Source organism: Phyllobates terribilis, unplaced genomic scaffold (assembly GCF_046119375.1).
Source record: "Phyllobates terribilis strain yellow unplaced genomic scaffold, ASM4611937v1 Scaffold_1__5_contigs__length_1240528914, whole genome shotgun sequence".
In the NCBI taxonomy this organism is placed as follows: Eukaryota; Metazoa; Chordata; class Amphibia; order Anura; family Dendrobatidae; genus Phyllobates; species Phyllobates terribilis.
Window position 1 is genome coordinate 232,796,524 of NW_027362761.1, and position 21,405 is coordinate 232,817,928.

The following is a 21,405-nucleotide window of genomic DNA, read 5'->3' on the forward strand; positions in this document are numbered from 1 at the left end:
TAGATATTCACTTGTTTAGCAACATAATTGATGTTTCGGCTGTTATGGCCTTCCTCAGAAACATAAGTCCTTATGGGAAGGTATACGGTATATTGCTTAGTGGGAAGCCGGAGTGCTGGCATTAGGAGTTACCAAAAGCGCCCAGAGAGAAAGCACACTCGTGCTGTGGGAATGGTGCTCATTTTACATTATATTGGAGTGGACTCCTATTTGAGCGTCCTACTAGCGAGGGCCTCGCAGCCTTATTTTTGCATCCAGTAATAATGTTATCCATCCTGGCTCCAATCCTGTTCATTATTCCCTTCCTGTAATAATGGCTTCAGTCATGGTCCCCATCCTTTAATGTTCCCAGTCCTGCCATCATGTCCCCCTTCCTGTAATAATGCCCACAATCCTACTGCTGTTCACATACGCATTCAAAAGAGAAAAAAAGATTCTTCTCACTTGTCCCTGCTCTCATGACACCGCAATCTCTTCCTCCTCCACAGCCATTGCAGGAGGACGGGGCAGTGCATTGTAGTGATGTTCTGCGCCACCTGCAACGGGCATGTCATCATCAGCTGCCAGCTATAGCTGTTGTTGTACAGCGGGACGGTGGTTTCCTGCACCTCCGTACATTTCAACTGAATGCGCATTTGAGGACGCACATTCAGCTGAAAAAGGCGCTGGCGTTGGCAGGTCCCTTTCTTCCCCAGGCTCGTTTGATCGTTACACCCCTCATCTCGGGAGATCCGGCGCCCCGTGTTCAAGACCCCTGATATAGACAGTGCGTTTATTGACTGCTTGACCCAATTTAATATGCACATTTATTGAGCGTGGTGCAACTGGTCCATTCATTCCTAAACAACATGCAGTCAGAAAATGCACGGAAAAGCCTATGCTTGTTTATGCAGAACCTGATCTGTGCAGCGTTACCCTTAGGACAGGGTCACACAAGCATTTGATTCTCTCATAAGAAAGAATCGGGCCGATTATGCAAATGATACTCGGCTCAAACTCTGTCACAGTTTGAGCCGAGTATGAGTGCACTGTGCTCCGATCCTCTTGCATGAGAGATTCACAGCACAGGTGCAGAGTAGACAAAGTAATTTTGCCATTTCCTCCATTGCCGGTGTCTGCGGTAATCGGACTGCACTTGGATGACATCCAAGTGCAGTGCGATGTTTCACAAGCACCTGTAGGCTTTTATGGGTGTTTGCATTCCGATTCTTGGATGCACTCGCAGCATGTTGCGATTTTTTCCTCAATCTGATTCAGCATGAGAAAAACATTACAGATCTGCACTGCCGCATAGTATAACATTGGTCCGACTGGAATCCGATGGTGCGGCTGACTGAGAGTCAGACACTTGAACCACCTACAGTGGCCCCACATGAATTTATTTCAAAATCGTGCAGCCATTGCCCACCGCGAGTGGGCTGAGTTTTGGCTTTGCTGCCATCAACATCGGGTGGTCATACTCTTGACACTCAAGAAGTTGTTAAAGGGAATCTGTCAGCAGGTTTTAGCTATGTAATCTGACAGCAGCATGGTGTAAGGACAGAGAACCTGATTCCACCAATAGTGATAGACTGAGAAGCTGCTGACCGGCAGGGACAAATGTAATATACGCTGTTGGAGCGTCAGTCTTCTCAGAAGGTGCAGCGATGTCCCAGGGAGAAGTGGAAGGAACACTTCTTGGTCTCTCTCCTCACTGAACTGTGAGATCCCATGATAACTTGCGAGTATCTCACTGCTTAGTGAGGAGAGAGACAATGAAGTGTTCTCATATGCCCGGCTCCCGGGGACCCTGTTGTACTTTCTGAGAAAACCAAACATCGCAGCTCCAGAAGCGATAAGTATATTACAGATGTCCCTACCAGTCAGCAGCTTCTCTATCATTATTACTCTGATCGGAGCGTTTTCACTACAACGATAGGTAGTGAAGCTGCAGACAGATATGGAAAGTCTTCTAATAAATTAGTAGTATGTCCCCGGGAGCAGCATGCGTCCGGTCTCTGACTGCGCGAGCGCATTAGAAGCATGCATGGAACAGAGGGATCAGTGAGAAGCCAAAAGGTGGCCATGTGCTTACACTGAAAAAGATGTACAAAAACAAACGTTTTTTTTCGGTAGATACTGACTTTCACAGCAGAACTAAAACAGGTAAACGTACACATATAATTCCATTTTTTAATAAAATTAGATTTTTGGTGATTGGTTCTCTTTAAGCTGTTTTGTCAGCAACACATTTTGACAGGGACATCCAAGAACAACCTAGAGAAGAAGCTGGACTCTGCAGAATTGGTTTTTGGTAGCCAGTAAGGAAATAGGGCTGAACATTCCTGCTGTCAAAATAATGAAGGATGTCCCTAGCAATCTCCACAGCAATGATTCCACAGATTCCGAAAAACATTTCCCTTTCATGCATCATAGAATTGATTGTTGTGCGTTCATTAATCCTTCTACGGTGAAACATTTAACTGATCATATTTTGTATGAAGTCGATTTCACTAATAGAAATTGTTTTTTAAATAAAAATATCCAATCTCTGTTGAAAAAGAAAAGATAAAGAATACATCTACTTTTATTTATTGGATAAATATCACATTTACAATATTTATTTGTTTGCAGGTAAAAAGTAAAGATTTATGGATGGTGATTTCTTTGAGAAATTGGAATTAGTGGCATCTCAATCATCAGTACCTAAAAAGAGAAGCAGAGCATTAGGTAAAAAAGACAGAAGATAATGTAACATTTGTTACCCAACCAAGAAGGAAACAGTGATGTATAATATTAACATCGCCTCACCTCTACAAGTCTTTTCTTATAAGTTACATCATCTTCACTGATCTCACGAATGGGGCATTTTTGGAGGTAGCGTTTACATACAGTGACAGTTTCTTCCAAGTCATAAAGAATACAAGGATCCAGAGCCAAATCATTAATTTGACTCACTAAATACTCCTTATAATGAGATCTAGGAAAGACACAATACAGGGCGTCATTATTATCCGACAATGCATACAGATCTGTAATGGTGAATTCTCTATTCCTACCATCAGGTCTTGAACAAGATACAACAGAGATTAAGACCCTAAAATGTACATCTGTGACGTACATTGGAATAGATAAAAATGTACTAATGTAATGGCCAAGAGGAGATAAAGGGAGTATCCAATACTTACTCACACAACCCCGCATATCCATGGACAGTCTGCTTTCCACAGGCTTCATCTGTTAATCCATCAATAGTCTCTTTCTGCTCCATCACGCGACATCCACCTTTATAAGACAATTGCAAAATAGGAGCAAAGAAAAAGCTAAGTGTTATGTGTAAAGAAAGGTTATCTCAACAGTAGTGACTATATATGATCCTACACACTAAACAACTGTTTAAATAAAACGTATACACTTTTTTACTTATCCTAATTTACGGTCTGTATTATACTCGTAGTTCAGAGCCGCAGTAGCAGCTCTGCAAGCTTCAGAGAGGACATCTCCCATCATTCTTTGCTGGTTTAATGTCTGACCAGAGCTTGCTTAAGGCTATGTGCCCACGATGCAGAAATGCTCTGGATTTTTTCCTGAGCGTTTCTGCATCTCCCTGGCAGAAAAAACGCATGTTGTACATGCGTTTTTCCTGCCAGGGACATACGGATATGAAGCGTTCTTCACATGCATTTCCGCATGCGGGTTGACAAGCTCTTTCCAGGCGATTTTAGCATCTCTTGGAAAGTGCTTGACAACTTGGTCACACTATATAAATCCATGCAACCGGCATGGATTTATATAGTGTGACAGTAAAAGAATGTTTAAAAATAATAAAAATAAATCTATACTTACCTTCTTACCTGCTTTGCTCCGTCCTCCCTTGCCGGCAGCTCGCGGTACACTACACGGAAGGAACTGCCGTCACATGACTATGACGTCAGCGCAGGTCCTTCAGTCCACTGCGATCTGCCGGCAAGGGAGGGCAAACGCAGTGGGGGCCATCAGAAGGTAAATATGATATTTATTTTTCATTTCTTTTTTTTACAGGTTCTATGGTACCCGGGTCCAGAGGAGAGTCTCCTGTCCTCCACAACCGGGTACCATCCGCACATTGAAACGCTTGGATTCCGCATCTACAGATGCAGTGATGCGGAATCCAAGCGATTCAATGCAAGTCAGTCAATGGCGGCGAAAACGCAGCGCTTCCGCAAAATAATTGGTAGTGCTGCGTTTTTTTCCGCATTGATAACCCGCAGCGGAAATTTCCGCAGCATCTGCACAGCACATGCATATTATCATTGGGGAACATGGCAGACCTTCTACCATGCGTTTTTTAAGCGTTTCTGCAGCGTTTTTGCCGCTGCGGAAATGCTTAAAAAACAAATCGTGGGCACACATCCTTAGTGATTTTTCCCATTGGGAAGTGTCATATTTCCACCATGCTCTCTACCAGCTCACATAACAAGAGCTCAGTTAAGATTTGATATGTTTGCTTGCAAGCTTGTTGGCCGTTTTAAATAACAACCAGCAGAATTATGCATGCAGCTCTGGCTTTAACACAGGCTGTAACTCCAGATCAGTAGACAATATATGTACCAAGTCACTCAATTTTTCATGCACACTATAACTAAATGTATAAAGTTTAGATGTATGAACTTCACTCACAAAGTGGTGAACTTGACATAACATGTTAGGGTCCTCTATGAGCTATGCAAGTATACAATATGATCTGGGGTGTCTTGGAAGGGGCCTGACATTTGAGCAGATAGGTAGATAGGTAAGATGGCAATTATTTTATCCTATTGCTCTAAATAGCATCAACATGTTTAATGAAAAATGAGTTAATAGATATGTAGCCATATTAAAAGGGACAGACAATAGTTGTGTAAATGCTGTCAACCGCATGGGTGTGGGGCTGACATCTAAGGAGTATTATATCTCTAGTGGTGGCTGCAGACAAATAGAAGTGTTTAAAGGGAAGACTGGTCGGACAGGCAGCTTCTCCCCGCCCGCTCCTCTGGAGTGATAGGTCTCTCCCAATACACGCATGTAGTGAGACCTGTCATTACAGTACAGTGGATGGGGAATAGCCGCTTGTCCGAATAGTGTTCCATTCAGCTTGGTCCCTGGCAGCAATTCAATTATGGCTGAAATCATACAAACCAGTGTCTGATACATTTTGCCCATGGATCGGGCTGCATATATCAGCTGTCAGGTTTTCTTTAATTGTACAGTATTGCTATACAGGGGATATGGAGCTCTGTGTCAGATAAACCAGAGCTCTGGTAACTATAGAATATACATTAAAAAAATATTCAGCAGATTTTTATTTATCTAGCCTAAAAATGCTAAATGGCAAACCTAGTTTAACTTAGTATAACACATATTTCTAAATGTTACATCTTTCTGATTCTGTATTCCCTGAAATTGTGATTAATAAAGTGGGATATCACATCATCCCCACATACCTCCAGGTCCAGCCTGTGTTCCAGCAGGGGGGTCTGTGTTAAAGGCCACATTAAACATCTGAGTGAAAGACACAAAATATGTCAGGAATCAAGAAAAGGAAAAAACATAATAAAAGAAGTGACTGATAATTGTGAGTATGGAGTAGACTGAACGATTTATTAAAAGCTGGAATATCAGAGATACAGCAATGAGGTTTCAGAATGTATAAAGAAAAATGATGGGTGTAATAAAGCTAAATCACAAGCATTGAGTCATTCTGAGCTGCAGAAAGTTAAAAAGCTTTAAGGGGTTCTCCTGTACTGGACTAGCACAGCTTAATCGATTCAGGACCCATATTAAAATAAAAACAGTGGATATTCACCTACTACAGAGAGACTGTTCCCGGAGAGTGATGTGACTTTTTATGTCACATACAGGCTGCAGGCAATGAGTGGCTGCTTTTTGGCTGCAACTCATCAATACTCCGTCAGGGCGGACATCCGTTCTGATGAAATAGTAAAGGCTGCAGCTGATGAGCGCCCACTCACTGGCTGCAACCTGCTCGAAACACAGCAAGTCACATCACTCTCTAGGAACAGCGTCGCCGGCATCACTGGAATGGCACAGCTGCAGGGAGTGAGTATACACTGTTTTTATTTTAATTCGGTCATTAATAGACTATGCTCGGGCTGTCCTGTAGTGAATAACCTCTTAAAGAAGTTGTCCACTCCATCGACGACTCCTTGCCATACCCAAAGCTTGGCCCCGATAAAATGAGAATGTTTATACTCACCTCCTGTGCCGTCGTCGTTCCCGATGTCAGCACTCGCATTCCCGGGGCTCAGGTGCTGTTGTTGTGACACGAGAGCCCGGAAGCCATCCAGCGCTGACGTCACTGTCTCTACCTTCTCTCGAATTGAACATGAAGGGGAAGTAAGAGATCTGCTGCAGCCTGGACTTCCTCTTCAAGTTCAATTGGACAGTAGTTAGAGACAGTGATGCCAGCACTGAATGGATGCGTCACAACAACAGAACGGGAGCCACGGGGATAGCGAGTGCCAACACCGCGGGAAAGGCGCCGACACGGGAGAATATAGGCTTTTAGATTTTATTGGGGCCAAACATTTAGATCAAGAAGGGGTTTTCCTAGCAGTGGACAACCCATTTAAAGCGTACTTCCACAAGAAAATGATTACAGTGCAGGACTCTGCAGTATAAACATATTTGTAAATCAGTCTAGAAGCTTTTGATGATAACCACAAACTACACTAAAATATACAGTGCGGGAGCAAGCATCATAAGATTTTACAACTCCCGCTCCTGCAGTGAAGACAGTAGCTAAAAGTGATAAGCAAGTTGTTGTTTTGTGGAGCCCAGAGCACTGATTTTAGTGATCGAGTGAGTGTGTGTTATTGTCAGAAATCACTAAAACCATACGTGCACATATTCACTATTTGCAGCAGATATTTCTGCAGCAAATACTGCAGTGTTGGCAGGAAAAAAGCTGCGTAAAATACTTGAGTTGGTGATGCATTTTTTCCTATTAATTTGAATGGGTGAAAAACGCTGAAAGGATTGACATGTTGCAGATTTGAAACTGCTTCAAATCTGCAAGGGAAAAAATAAGCAGCATGTGAGTGAGACCCCCAATCACTGTGCTGGTACTGTAAAACGCTTTGTTTTCGAAAGAGCTCATTGAATATAATCATGTTTCGAAATCATTTTTCTGACTCCTGCACTATAATCATTTTTTGGTGACTCTGGAGGTGTGCTTTAAGTCCTGAATATGAAAAAGAAACCAAGATATCAAGACAGAGGGGAGACGTCATAGGTAAAGTTTTGTAACCTAGACAATACAAACCTATTACCAAATGAATCATACTCACATGTTAATTACAGAAATGAATCATTACGCTACCAAACATGATTAGGTATCTGACTCATTTTGCAGTGGTGCACCTCAGTTTCATGTACAGTAATATACTACTCATAGTAGGTTAGGTTTCGTATGTTAGGTTTTTCCAAGTAAAAATGTTTTACCATTATTATGTAACATAATCATTATGTATAAAGGAGAACCAAGACAGACACGTCCGAATCTGCTTACCTGAAGCAGTTTTTGCAGACGAGACACCTCCCAGTCCCGCAGGTAGAATAAGCAGTCTCTAGGATGATGAGCATGAAGAGACATCCTGATTGTGCAAGCTGGGACTGTGCATTTCTAGGAAAGAATGATACATTAAAACATAGATCACATTTTCATAGTTAAAAATGCACTCTGGAAAAAATATTATTTGGACTATGCAGTTAATTTCCTTTTTGATGGAATCCTACCCACAAACATTTGTACAAATATTTCTAGCTCACAAAAAAATAATTCCAGGGATGGACTGCAGTACATCCGCGGTAAAAAAAACTGCGACTTTTTAGAAAGACCCATTTGATGAATCAGTCTAAAAGATTCTGGAAATGCCACATTGACATTAATCAGGAAATTAATGAAACAACTTAAAAAAAAAAAAAAAGTCACAAATTTTTTGATGAACCTCTCGCAAATCAAAAAGTCACAAATTGAGAGTTATTCAAGCCAAAAACATCGGGCCGTGTATGTTTCAGGGAGCCAGAGTCAGGTAGGACGGATTTAAGAATTCAGGAATAATGGCAGACAAAGAAATAAGCCAAAGGTTGGCACTGCCAAGGGAAATCAATGTAAAATTTTCTTGAAGAATAAGAATTTTAATTAAAGGGAATGTGTCACCCCCTGGGAGTTATCAGACCTCTACTATGGCCATACAGGTGATAGAAAAGTAAATCTATACATACCTGTATGTCCCATATTAGCGGTCTGCTTGCAGAGAAATGTAGTTTTATAAAATCGGTTTTCATCTGCTTGGTGCACTCGTCTCATTGACATCCCGCGCATGCGCAAAGCACAGCTAACATCAGGAGCGCTTTTTTTCCTCCAGGCCCCATTTTTACCTGCAGTGCTGTAGTGTGCAGGTGCCGGGGAGTCACAGTGAAAGCGCTCCTGATGTGAGGATGCGGGATGTCAATGAGAAGAGTGCACCTCACAGGGCCCTGTGATGTGCAGGGGAGGGGAGGAAAATGGAAAATAAGCTGATAGGCGAGGATTTCTGGACTTCCTAAGCAGATAGCCGGGGATTTCTTGGCGTCCCCCGGGCGCCATGCAGATGAAAACCGATTTTATAAAACATTTCTCTGCAAGCAGACCGCTAATATGGGACATACTGGTATATATAGATTCACATTTCTATAACCTGTATGCCCAAATTAGAGGTCTAATATCTCCCAGGGGGTGAAAGATTCCCTTTAATTAAAGTACAATAAAAACTATGCTTTTTGGTGCAGGTTCTGCACCTTCCGCAGATGAGGCCCTGATTCCAGTGATGTGTCACTTACTGGGCTGCTTGCTGTAGTTTTGATAAAATCATTGTTTTATTAGCAGGAGATTATCACCAGAGGACTAGTAAACCTGCTGCCAGGAAATCCAACCACACCCTCATCACTGATTGGCAGCTTAATTCCCATGCACAGTGTACACAGAAATCTGTCAATCAGTGATGTGGACGGGGTTATACAGAGCTCAGCATTCAGCGCACTGCTAGATCTGCAGCAGATAAAACCGTGATTTTATCATAATTGTAGAAAGCAGCCCATTAAGTGATACATGGCTGGAATCAGGGTCTCTGCCCCTACGTCATGCTGCTCTCAGATGAGGTAGCAAAAACATGGTGACAGATTCCCTTTAAACAAACTTAACATTACTGTTTGCTTTTGAATCATCATAACATAATTGAGTAAGGTTCCTAAGACAATGTAGGGAGCAGCTGTCACAATATGCTGATGGCCATCACGATAACACCTCCGATATAATAATATGGCCTTATAATGCTGACAGGGAGAGCACATGGAAATTAGATTGCATAAATCTCTCCAGCTCATAGAGGAAGTGATTCAGGTAAGAGGTGCATCTTGAGGAATTTCTGCATGTACTGTATATTAAAATATTTACTTTACTGTTATATTGCACCCTATGGATAAGAAGCATCTAAAAACTGCAAACATCGTAATATCTGACTATGTGGAAATAAACCAATACAGAAAAATCATCCATGGACAAATTGAACAAGCTACTTACATTTTTGGAGTGGAAAGTGTTGTAACATCCACTACAGAACTGATGGCGACACTGAGAGCAGTTGAAATGCATACAACCTCCTCTGGCAAGAGCATAAGAAAATTTGCAGTGTGGACAAGCTGTGGAAGAAAGATTACATTATGTTACTAGCGGTAAGAGCCCACTAGTAACATTGATTCTGGGGGCCCCCAAATGCACATATTACCAGCAGTCACATGCTCCATGCATTGCAATGGAAAGTTGGCAGAGTTTGAAGCTGCTTTTACCACAAAAGGTTGAAACATTTCAAATTGATTGTTAATGGCTTTAAGTTTTTTTGCAGTTAAACAACAGTTTTAATGAGAAAACTGTTCAGTTGTTACTACATGCTCAACAACCCCTGTAAGCAAGAAAGTGATTGGTAAGGAAGTGACATCTGTGGTGGTAACAAGAAGGTGGGACGTGAGAATGGAGGGTTTGTTACTGCTCCTCTGTCATCTCAGTCTGCCTATGTATCAATATAATAATAAAAAAAGGTGGGATTTTTAACCCTTTAGAGACATCTGTCGTATGTTTATGGCACATTTGCGCACTTGTAACTGCCGTGATTAGGGCTAGCTCTGATCACAAAAGTTTGATCTCTTAGACGCTGCTGTCAATCATGACTAACATTTAAAAAGAAAGGAATGGGATGGTGGATGTGCTTCATAGGAGACTGGTAATTGTACAAACGTCGGCAATACTGTAGTATATTGCATAAGTGATCAACTGATCGCAGGTACAAGCCCCCTAGGGGACTAATAAAAACAAAAAGAACAAAACATTAACCCCTTCGCAACGTGGTAAATTTCCGATTTTGCACCTTTGTTTTTTTCCTCCCCTTCTTCCCAGAACCCTAACGTTTTTATTTTTCTGTCTACATTGATATATGAGGGCTTGTTTTTTACAGGACGGGTTGCACTTTTGAATGACACCATTCATTCTACCACATAGTGTACTGGAAAACGGGGAAAAAATTCCAAGTGGGGAGAAATTGTGAAAAAAAATGCAATTCTACCATTGTTTTTTGGGAATTGTTTTTACTGTGCACATTTTGAGGTAAAAATGACCTTGCAATGATTCTGCTCATCAGTACTATTACGGCGATAGTAAACATGCCCAGTTTTTATTATTTAAGTAATGAAAAAAAAATTAGAAGTTTGCAAAAAAAAAAAAAAAAATATTGGGGGTTGTGTCGCCATTTTCCAAGACTCGTAACGTTTTAATTTTTCGGTCAATGGAGCTGTGTGACAGATTATTTTTTGCAGGGCTAAACGACCTTTTTGGGATAGATATGACATTTTGATCGCTTGTTACAACCAGGGCTGTGGAGTCGGAGCCAGTATAAAATGGACTCCTAAAATATCTAATAAATTGGGTACAGTAGTACAATGCAGTTTGTGGGGAATATTTTTTCATAAGAATTTGGGAAAGTTATGAAATGTCCTATAAATGTCTGTCCTATTCCTGATCTAAGGGTCTAGACTTTTATCTGAGATTAATCTGTGCTACAGTAAATTTATCACTTATACATGAGCCGCGTATGAGGGAGTCGGAGTTGTGGAGTCAGAGGTTTGGCTTACCGACTCCACTGCCCTGGTTACAACACTTTTTGTGGTATTGCAGGGACCAAAAAAAAAACAAAAACCGTAATTTTAGCGGTCTTGAATTTTTCATTCGCTGACGATGTTTACCGATTAGGTTATTTTTATATTTTGATAGATAGGACTTTTCTGAAGTCGGCTATACCATGTGTGTATTTTTTTATTATTATTTTTCTTTTAATGGGGCAAAAGGGGGTGATGTAAGGCTTGGTTTTTATTTTTTTTCATATTTTTTAAAACTTGTTTCATACTTTCAACTGTACTGGTTAGTCCCGGTAGGGGACTTATATCTGCAACCATCTAATTATCGTCCGGTGTATTTACTGAAAATCACAATCTCCTTTGAAGCCCGCCCACAGACAGGGTTTCAAAGGAGCTCCATAATGACAAGCACTGGGGTCTTCAATAGATCACCCTGCTGTCATAGCAACCCAACGGCGATCCACAGTCACATTACGGCTGCGCTACTGTGAGCATGGAATGACGCGCCACCATGCCGATGCTATCAGAGTTTGATAGCGGAATTTAATAGGTTAACAATCGTGGGCTCCGCTCCGCTTCACATTATTAGAGGCAGGTCCTGGCTATAAAACATAAAATTACAGCTCACCCTGCAAAAGACAAACCCTCATACAACAGCTGAAATTTTTTTTTTATGGATCTCAGAATATGGAAGACTTACATATTTTAACTAGTATAAAAAAAATTAAATAATGAAAAACCTATATAATTTTGGCATGACAATATCTGTAATGACCTGCTGAACAAAGTAATAAGATAATTTTTAGAGCAAACTGAATGTCACATAAAAAAACCTCAAAAAACAACAATGGCATTGCTGCTTATTTTTTCAAATTCAATAAGTCTTGGAATTTTTTTTCATGTTTTTCAGTACATTATATGGTAAAATAAATGGTGTCATTCAGAACTACAAAAACAAGCCCCCAAACAACTAGGTTGACGGAAAAAAATAAAATAAATAAAAGACAAAAGCAAAAAAAATTAAAGTGCCTCCAAGGGGTTAATAAATGATGCTGTACACTGTCTCATTAGAAGTGTGAATCCTGCTAATTAATGCAAGATCTCACTACTTAGTGCAGAGAGATGGATACTGTACATGCGGCTGTCGGGAGCGAGTTACCGGGAGTAAGTACTTTATCATTTTTTCCTACCTTTGTGTACTGCTTTAAGCGTCCATGACTGTTAGACTGCCCTCTGCTGTGATCAGTGCAGAGACCAGTGTGACAGTGATGGATAGTGGAGCAGTGCACAGAGGCAGGGAACACACTTCTAATGAAATAACACTGTCACCAGCAGCAGCTTCATGTTACAGCCCTGATCTCTCTGAGCAGCAAGTTCACTTCCAGGCTGTGGAGTGATGCAGTGCCGCTCAGAGTGCTGGGAGCGACTTTCTCCAGACAGTTGAATTTGCATAAAATGCACGCGCCCTTCACATGGTATGCAAATGAGCATACTTAGCGATTTTTTAATTATATTTAGAAAAGCTTTCCACTTTTTTATGTGTGATATAGTAAAATAATAAGAAGGAGGAGTCATATTTGGAACTCTTTAAGCTGCATACTTACTAATCCCATTGTCCTGCAAGTACACAGCCAGGCCCTGCGCCTGATATTCAGCATCATTTTCTCTCTTCCAACTTTGGAAATCTTCACAACTTAGAGCTCGATGCTGGTCTTCCCACTGTATTATAAACAGGAAAGTCATAGTGTTTAATCAGAATTTAGAAAAACGAATTTAGGATGTTTAAAACATACAATACAAGATGAAAATAAGCCTAAACTTGAAGGTCATACAGCATTTTTACTTGTGTTATATCGTCCTGGCAATAGCAAGGGACAGGCACCATGCCACTAAACCCAATGGCTTCAGGATGCACACTTGGGGCACTTATCTAGGTTCTAGATCTTCATAATACATAAACCATCTTTGCTTAGCTCATTTCCTTTGCAGTCTATCTAACTAGTTATCTATGTCAGGGTCACCAGCCCACATTTCAGTATTCTAACACTTACCGGTCGTTTGCATTTCCTGCAGAAGCTGCAAGAACACTGAGGACACTTTACATCCAGTTGATCTCCTTCATAAATAAATCCAAATGAACACTAAAAAATAGAAACAAACACAAGTCTATTAGTTACAGTTATCGGGCTACATATTATAGCATTCTTTGTATTCTACAGATTATAGCTTCACAATTTATGTTTCAGTTTTTAGCTGATTTTGGCAAATATTGAGAACTGTCTGGTAATGCATTTTACAAAAATAGTTACCAAGTAGCCTCTGCAGTTTAATTAGTGTAAAAAAAAAAAACTATCTTTAAAAAGAACCTGTAACTTGATTCATTCTGCCCAAATCAAGGACAGCATGAATCAGAGCCTGGCTGCACGATGGAGCATGGTATATTTTTTTCTGAAGTGCTCTGGCATTTCAGAGCACTACCCCAGATGACTGACAGGTCTCTCACTATGTACACATATAGGATAGACTTGTCAATCAACTGGAGCAGGGAGAAGCTGGCCAGGGCTAGCGCTGGACTACTTAGGACTCTCCTTACAGACGAAGGCAGCATTTCAAACCATCATTTTTCTGAAACGCAAGAGTGTTTCAGAGGAGAACATACCTGACTGGAGTCCTGCGGCCAAGCTCGGATTCATGCCGATGCAACAAGGATTAAGTGACAGGTTCCATTTAATAAATGAATGCCTATGTTATTAGGACTGACTACAGAAAGGGTCTAATATGAAGTATTCTACATACACTATTGATTATGTATTTTCATTGATTCTTTTCAGCTAGGCAGATAAACATGACCTGCACATTTCTCTGAAATTCTGTGGCAAGCTCTCTTACTATGCATTACTGATTGCATAACAGGAACTACTGACAAGGAAGAAGCCAAAGCAAATGACAGGCCCTAGATCAAACGCCATTCAGAACTGCAGGGACTATAAAGTAGGTACACCAATACAGATTCTTACATTCAGGAGATCTCTTATCAGATTCAGCATCAGGAGAAAATTGGAAAAACCTTTATAATGCATCTTACTGCTCTGTTGAGATTTGATCAAAGCTTTAAACCTGTCCATGATAATGATGGGTCTTCGTGTACAGTAAATATAGTATGCATTAATAGCAGGAGGAGAGGTTTGTTCATATGAAGTATTCTATATACACCGCATTCCAACTTATTATTCAAATTGAATGTGACTCAGGATCTTTGGAGCACTGAAATCAATCTCAAACACCTGTGACAATTAGTTTGCCAGGTGAGCCCAATTAAAGGAAAACAAATTAAGAAGGACGTTCCACATTATTAAGCAGCCAGGTGTCAAGCAATATTGGAAAGAAAAAGGATCTCTCTGGTCTCGAAGCCAAGCCTCCGACTCCACAGCACGGCCTCACTACTGAGCGTGTGCATAAAGTGCAGCACAGATTCATCTCACTACTGAGCGTGTACATAAAGTGCAGCACAGATTCATCTCACTACTGAGCATGTACATAAAGTGCAGCACAGATTCATCTCACTACTGAGCGTGTGCATAAAGTGCAGCACAGATTCATCTCACTGCCTCACTACTGAACATGTACATAAAGTGCAGCACAGATTCATCTCACTGCCTCACTACTGAACATGTACATGTACATAAAGTGCAGCACAGATTCATCTCACTGCCTCACTACTGAGCGTGTACATAAAGTGCAGCACAGATTCATCTCACTGCCTCACTACTGAGCGTGTGCATAAAGTGCAGCACAGATTCATCTCACTGCCTCACTACTGAGCGTGTGCATAAAGTGCAGCACAGATTCATCTCACTGCCTCACTACTGAGCGTGTACATAAAGTGCAGCACAGATTCATCTCACTGCCTCACTACTGAGATTGTGCATAAAGTGCAGCACAGATTCATCTCACTGCCTCACTACTGAGCGTGTACATAAAGTGCAGCACAGATTCAGCTCACTGCCTCACTACTGAGCGTGTGCATAAAGTGCAGCACAGATTCATCTCACTGCCTCACTACTGAGCGTGTACATAAAGTGCAGCATAGATTCATCTCACTGCCTCACTACTGAACATGTACATAAAGTGCAGCACAGATTCATCTCACTGCCTCACTACTGAGCGTGTACATAAAGTGCAGCACAGATTCATCTCACTGCCTCACTACTGAGCGTGTACATAAAGTGCAGCATAGATTCATCTCACTGCCTCACGTGTACATAAAGTGCAGCACAGATTCATCTCACTACTGAGCGTGTACATAAAATGCAGCACAGATTCATCTCACTGCCTCACTACTGAACATGTACATAAAGTGCGGCACAGATTCATCTCACTGCCTCACTACTGTTAGAACCTTGCTCTTAGGTTTTTTCCTTTGCTGGTCACATGACCTCGTTGGCCTATTTAATCCTGCTCCGCCCTTCTGGCTTTGCTGGACTTCATTGTATAACTACTTTCTAGCTAGCCTGTGCTCTGTATCTAACTCTGTTAGTTTGCTTGGTCTACGGACCTCAGTGTTCTATATATTTTGTTTGTTTGTCTGTCTGCTACTATTTCTGTTAGGAGGTGTCCCATTTTCCTCCCAGTCCTTAGTACTTGTAGGGATTCCTTCCCCACATCTATAGGTCTCCGTACAGACTAGCTTGGGACTTTAGCAGGTCTGATCGCAGGATCAGGTTCCCTGTTACATCGTAGGGATTCAGCTGAGTTCTATCGTAGGGACAGATTTCCTCTCTTTCCTTAGCTCTGGTAGCAGAACATAACAGTAAGTCCAGCCTGCAAATTCTCTAAGGAAAGATTTTTCTGTTCCATCATGGTGTCGGTTCAGGATTTGGCTCATCGCCTGCAGGGACTCTCTCTGGAGGTGGCCGAGCTCAGTCAGCACGTGAGTAACTGTCCTGGAGCACATTTCTTGGAGCCTAAGGTATGTTTGCCGGATTTATTTTTTGGTGAACACCGAGAATTTTTTTCATTTAAAAATGCTTGCTTATTGTATTTTCGTTTGAGACCCAAGTCCTCTGGGGATGAATCCTAGCGCATAGTGTTCATAATGTCACTTTTGCGCAAAGAGCCTCAGGAGTGGGCCTTTTCTTTGCAACCTAGTGATAAATGCTTCAGATCAGTGGATAGTTTTTTTTTCTGCTTTGGGACTATTATATGATGATCCTGACCGTGTCGCATCAGCTGAGACTGAGTTAAGACGTTTGAGACAGGGATCAGGTAATGTGGAAAAATATTGTACTCATTTCCGTCGTTGGTCTACTCAAACAGGGTGGAACGATTCTGCTCTGAAAAGTCTATTTCTTGCTGGGCTCAATGAAAGGGTTAAAGACCTGCTAATTGCTTATCCTACACCTGAAGATTTGCAACAGGCTATGCAATTAGCTATACGGGTGGATAGGAGACTGCGTGCAAGGGTTAATGAGAGCAAATCCTCTGCTATGTCAGTTTCTGGTTATGAGAATGTGTGTACTAACAGTGGTGAATCGATGGAGATTGGATCGGTGGCACCTCGCTCTCAAGAAAAAGACCGTCGATTTTCTGAAGGCTTGTGTTTCTATTGCGGAAAATCTGGTCATTTGATTAAAGGCTGTGAGCTTCGTATGAAGAAAGAAAAAAAAATGGTCAGTCATGCCCGTATTGCCTGTTTAAATTCCAAGGGTGTATTTTTAGCTGCTTCCACGATTGCTCAGGAAAAATTAATGGAATGTCGGGTGTTTGTTGATTGTGGATCTACTCTGAATGTAATTGATGGGGGATTCTTGGAAAGACTCAATTTAAAACCTTTATCATCCCCCATTGCTGTGGTTTCTGTGGATGGTTCCCCTTTGAAGAATATTACTCTCAAGGTCTGTGAATTTCCTCTCACTATTAATGGTGTTCACCATGAGAAATTGGATTTGGTAGTTTTGAATAACTTGCCTTCTCCAGTAATATTGGGATTGCCCTGGTTAAAATTTCACAATCCTGTACTGGATTGGTCTACCAATGAAATTAAATCCTGGAGCCATAAATGTTATGACAAGTGTTGTAACGGGCGTATTGCAGCTTTGGATAGGGGAGAATTGCCTGTTCCTATTCAGGATTTTTGGAGAGTTTTTTCTGAGAAGGAATCGCAGGTTTTGCCTCCCCATAGAGACTATGATTGTTCTATTGAATTTGTCCCTGGAGCGACTCTTCCTAAAAGTCGTTTATTTAACCTTACTATTCCTGAGAGGAAGGCTTTGGATGAATACATACAGACAAGTTTGGCCGCCGGTCACATTAGGCCCTCTAAGTCTCCTGTGGCGGTTGGATTTTTTTTTGTAAAAAAAAAGGATGGCGGTTTACGTCCTTGTCTGGATTTTCGTGAGATTAACAAAATTACTGTACGCAATCCTTACCCACTACCATTGATTCCTGATCTGTTTAACCAGTTAATGGGGGCCAAGTGGTTCTCTAAAATTGACCTTAAGGGGGCATACAATCTGTTGCGCATGAAGGAGGGTGACGAATGGAAGACTGCTTTTAACACTCCTGTGGGTCATTTTGAGAATCTGGTTATGCCTTTTGGTCTTACTAATGCTCCTGCATTTTTTCAGAATCTTATTAATGACATCCTTAGACCTTTGATCGGCAAAAATGTGGTTGTGTATTTGGATGACATTTTGATTTATTCGCCGGATCTGGAGTCTCATTGGCGGAGCGTACGTGAGGTATTACAATTGTTAATGGACAATTCGCTTTTTGCTAAGCTGGAGAAATGTGAGTTCGCTGTACAGAGAATTAGTTTTTTGGGTTACATTATCTCCAGCGAAGGTTTTGAGATGGACCCGGTTAAAGTTCAAGCTGTACAGGAATGGTCTAGGCCTATTGGTTTGAAATCGATACAGAGGTTTTTAGGTTTCGCCAATTATTACAGAAAATTCATAAAATTTTTTTCTAGTATTGTCAAACCTCTGACCGATCTCACCAGGAAAGGTGCTGATGCGGTTCAGTGGTCTTCTGAGGCCATTGAAGCTTTTGTGTATCTCAAGGAGAGGTTCACCTCTGCTCCCATCCTTATGCAGCCTGATGTGACTAAGCCGTTTTTGGTTGAGGTTGATGCTTCTTCGGTGGGGGTTGGCGCAGTATTGTCTCAGGATAACGGGGATGGATTACATTCCTGTGCCTTTTTTTCAAAAAATTTTTCGGAGACTGAACTGAATTACGATATTGGTAATTGGGAATTATTGGCTATTAAACTCGCATTTGAACACTGGCGCCACTTCTTGGAAGGTGCGGAATTTCCCGTTCAGGTTCTTACGGATCATAAAAATCTGATATATCTTGATGCTGCCAAGCGCCTGAATGCCCGTCAGGCTAGGTGGGCACTGTTTTTCTCGCGGTTTAATTTCTCCGTTACTTACATCCCTGGTACTAAGAATGTTAAGGCGGATGCCTTGTCTCGCAGTTTTTCTCCCATAGTCGGTGCTGAGAAAGAGGAGAACATTTTACAAGAAGGTGTTGTGATAGCTGCTTTGGACTCCGTTTTGGAAGACGAGATTCTTAAAGCACAGGAGAATGCCCCATCTAACACTCCTCATGGGAGGTTGTTTGTGCCTGGGACCTTTAGGAGAGATTTGTTTATTGAGTGTCACGAATCTCGGTTGGCAGGTCATCCCGGAATCTCTGAGACCAAGAGACTGGTGGGTCACAGTTTTTGGTGGCCTGGATGGCAGAAGGAAGTCATTAAGTGGGTGCGTCAATGTACTATATGTGCTAGATCTAAGTCCTCACATACTCCTGCTGCGGGGTTGCTTTGTCCTTTGGAGGTTCCTAGTGCTCCTTGGACACATTTGGCTATGGACTTTATAACTGACCTTCCCCCCTCTGAGGGTTTTACTGTCATCTGGGTGGTCGTGGACCGTTTTAGCAAGATGTGTCACTTGGTTCCCTTCGTCAAACTGCCCTGCGCTAAAACTCTCGCTAAGGCCTTTGTCAAGGAAATTGTCAGACTTCATGGCGTTCCTACTGACATTGTTTCTGATAGGGGTCCTCAGTTCGTGGCTCGTTTTTGGCGTGCCTTTTGTGACAGGTTGGGAGTTCATCTGTCGTTCTCGTCCGGATATCATCCTGAATCTAATGGCCAGACAGAAAGGAAAAACCAGGATGTTGAGCAGTTCTTGCGTTGTTTTGTGGCAGACAATCAAGAGGGGTGGTCTGAGTTTCTGCCACTTGCTGAATTTGCTCTGAACAATCATACATCTTCTTCTGCTGGTTGTTCGCCTTTTTTTTGTTGTTCTGGGAGACATCCGTCGTTTGGGTCGTTCTCCAAGTTGGGATCTGCCGTGCCTGAGGAGGAGAATTTTTCCGGCGATTTGGAGAGAGTTTGGACGGATGTGCGTGGTAATCTTCAGGAGGCCAACAGAAAATCTAAAGACTACTTTGATAGGAAACGACAGGAGGTTTTGTTCGCTGTTGGTGACATGGTTTGGTTGTCCTCTAGGAATCTGCGGTTGAGGATTCCTTCTAAGAAATTGGGTCCCAAGTTTGTAGGGCCCTTTAAGGTGCTTCAGGTTGTCAACCAATCTGCTGTTAGGTTGGAGGTTCCTACCTCCTGGAGAATTAATCCAGTATTTCATGTCTCTCTGTTAAAAAAAGCTGTTGTGTCGGATGGTGACGCCTCTGCCTCTGTTCCTCCGGTGGTGGAGGACGGGGAATATGAAATTTCTCGCATCCTTAACTCTAGACGGTATAGAGGTAGTTTGCAGTATCTGGTGGCCTGTAAAGGTTTCGGACCCGAGGATAACTCTTGGGTGAGGTCAGATGATGTTTCCGCGTCCAGACTTATCAGAGCGTTTCACAGGAGATTTCCTGATAAGCCTGGTCCTAGGGGATCCGGAGGATCCTCTTAGAAGGGGGGGTACTGTTAGAACCTTGCTCTTAGGTTTTTTCCTTTGCTGGTCACATGACCTCGTTGGCCTATTTAATCCTGCTCCGCCCTTCTGGCTTTGCTGGACTTCATTGTATAACTACTTTCTAGCTAGCCTGTGCTCTGTATCTAACTCTGTTAGTTTGCTTGGTCTACGGACCTCAGTGTTCTATATATTTTGTTTGTTTGTCTGTCTGCTACTATTTCTGTTAGGAGGTGTCCCATTTTCCTCCCAGTCCTTAGTACTTGTAGGGATTCCTTCCCCACATCTATAGGTCTCCGTACAGACTAGCTTGGGACTTTAGCAGGTCTGATCGCAGGATCAGGTTCCCTGTTACATCGTAGGGATTCAGCCGAGTTCTATCGTAGGGACAGATTTCCTCTCTTTCCTTAGCTCTGGTAGCAGAACATAACTACTGAGCATGTACATAAAGTGCTGCACAGATTCATCTCACTGCCTCATTACTGAGCGTGTACATAAAGTGCAGCACAGGTTCACCTCACTGCCTCACTACTGAGCGAGTACATAAAATGCAGCACAGATTCATCTCACGGCCTCACCACTGAGCGTGTACATAAAGTGCAGCACAGATTCATCTCACTGCCTCACTACTGAGCGTGTACATAAAGTGCAGCACAGATTCACCTCACTGCCTCACTACTGAGCGTGTACATAAAGTGCAGCACAGATTCATCTCACTGCCTCACTACTGAGAGTGTACATAAAGTGCTGCACAGATTCATCTCACTGCCTCACTACTGAGCATGTACATAAAGTGCAGCACAGATTCATCTCACTGCCTCACTACTGAGCGTGTACATAAAGTGCAGCAAAGATTCATCTCACTGCCTCATGTGTACATAAAGTGCAGCACAGATTCATCTCACTGCCTCACTACTGAGCGTGTACATAAAATGCAGCACAGATTCATCTCACTGCCTCACTACTGAGCGTGTACATAAAGTGCAGCACAGATTCATCTCACTGCCTCACTACTGAGCGTGTACATAAAGTGCAGCACAGATTCATCTCACTGCCTCACTACTGAGCATGTACATAAAGTGCAGCACAGATTCATCTCACTGCCTCACTACTGAGCATGTACATAAAGTGCAGCACAGATTCATCTCACTACTGAGCGTGTACATAAAGTGCAGCATAGATTCATCTCACTGCCTCACTACTGAGCGTGTACATAAAGTGCAGCAAAGATTCATCTCACTGCCTCACTACTGAGCATGTACATAAAGTGCAGCACAGATTCATCTCACTACTGAGCGTG

At 42.1% G+C, this 21,405-nt stretch overlaps 1 protein-coding gene across 1 annotated transcript in view; it reads right to left on the reverse strand.

Moving 5' to 3' along the window:
* Nucleotides 1-2,158: 2,158 nt before the first annotated feature.
* RNF31 (ring finger protein 31) overlaps nt 2,159-21,405 on the reverse strand; it is a 54,329-nt gene continuing 35,082 nt past the window's right edge. The window contains exons 15-22 of the mRNA XM_073671039.1: nt 13,236-13,325; nt 12,789-12,903; nt 9,581-9,699; nt 7,529-7,642; nt 5,442-5,499; nt 3,168-3,264; nt 2,791-2,959; nt 2,159-2,685 (exon numbers count right to left, since the gene is read on the reverse strand). Of these exons, the coding sequence (XP_073527140.1) occupies nt 2,629-2,685; nt 2,791-2,959; nt 3,168-3,264; nt 5,442-5,499; nt 7,529-7,642; nt 9,581-9,699; nt 12,789-12,903; nt 13,236-13,325 (819 nt within the window). The 3' untranslated portion in view covers nt 2,159-2,628. The remainder of the gene's footprint in view (nt 2,686-2,790; nt 2,960-3,167; nt 3,265-5,441; nt 5,500-7,528; nt 7,643-9,580; nt 9,700-12,788; nt 12,904-13,235; nt 13,326-21,405) is intronic.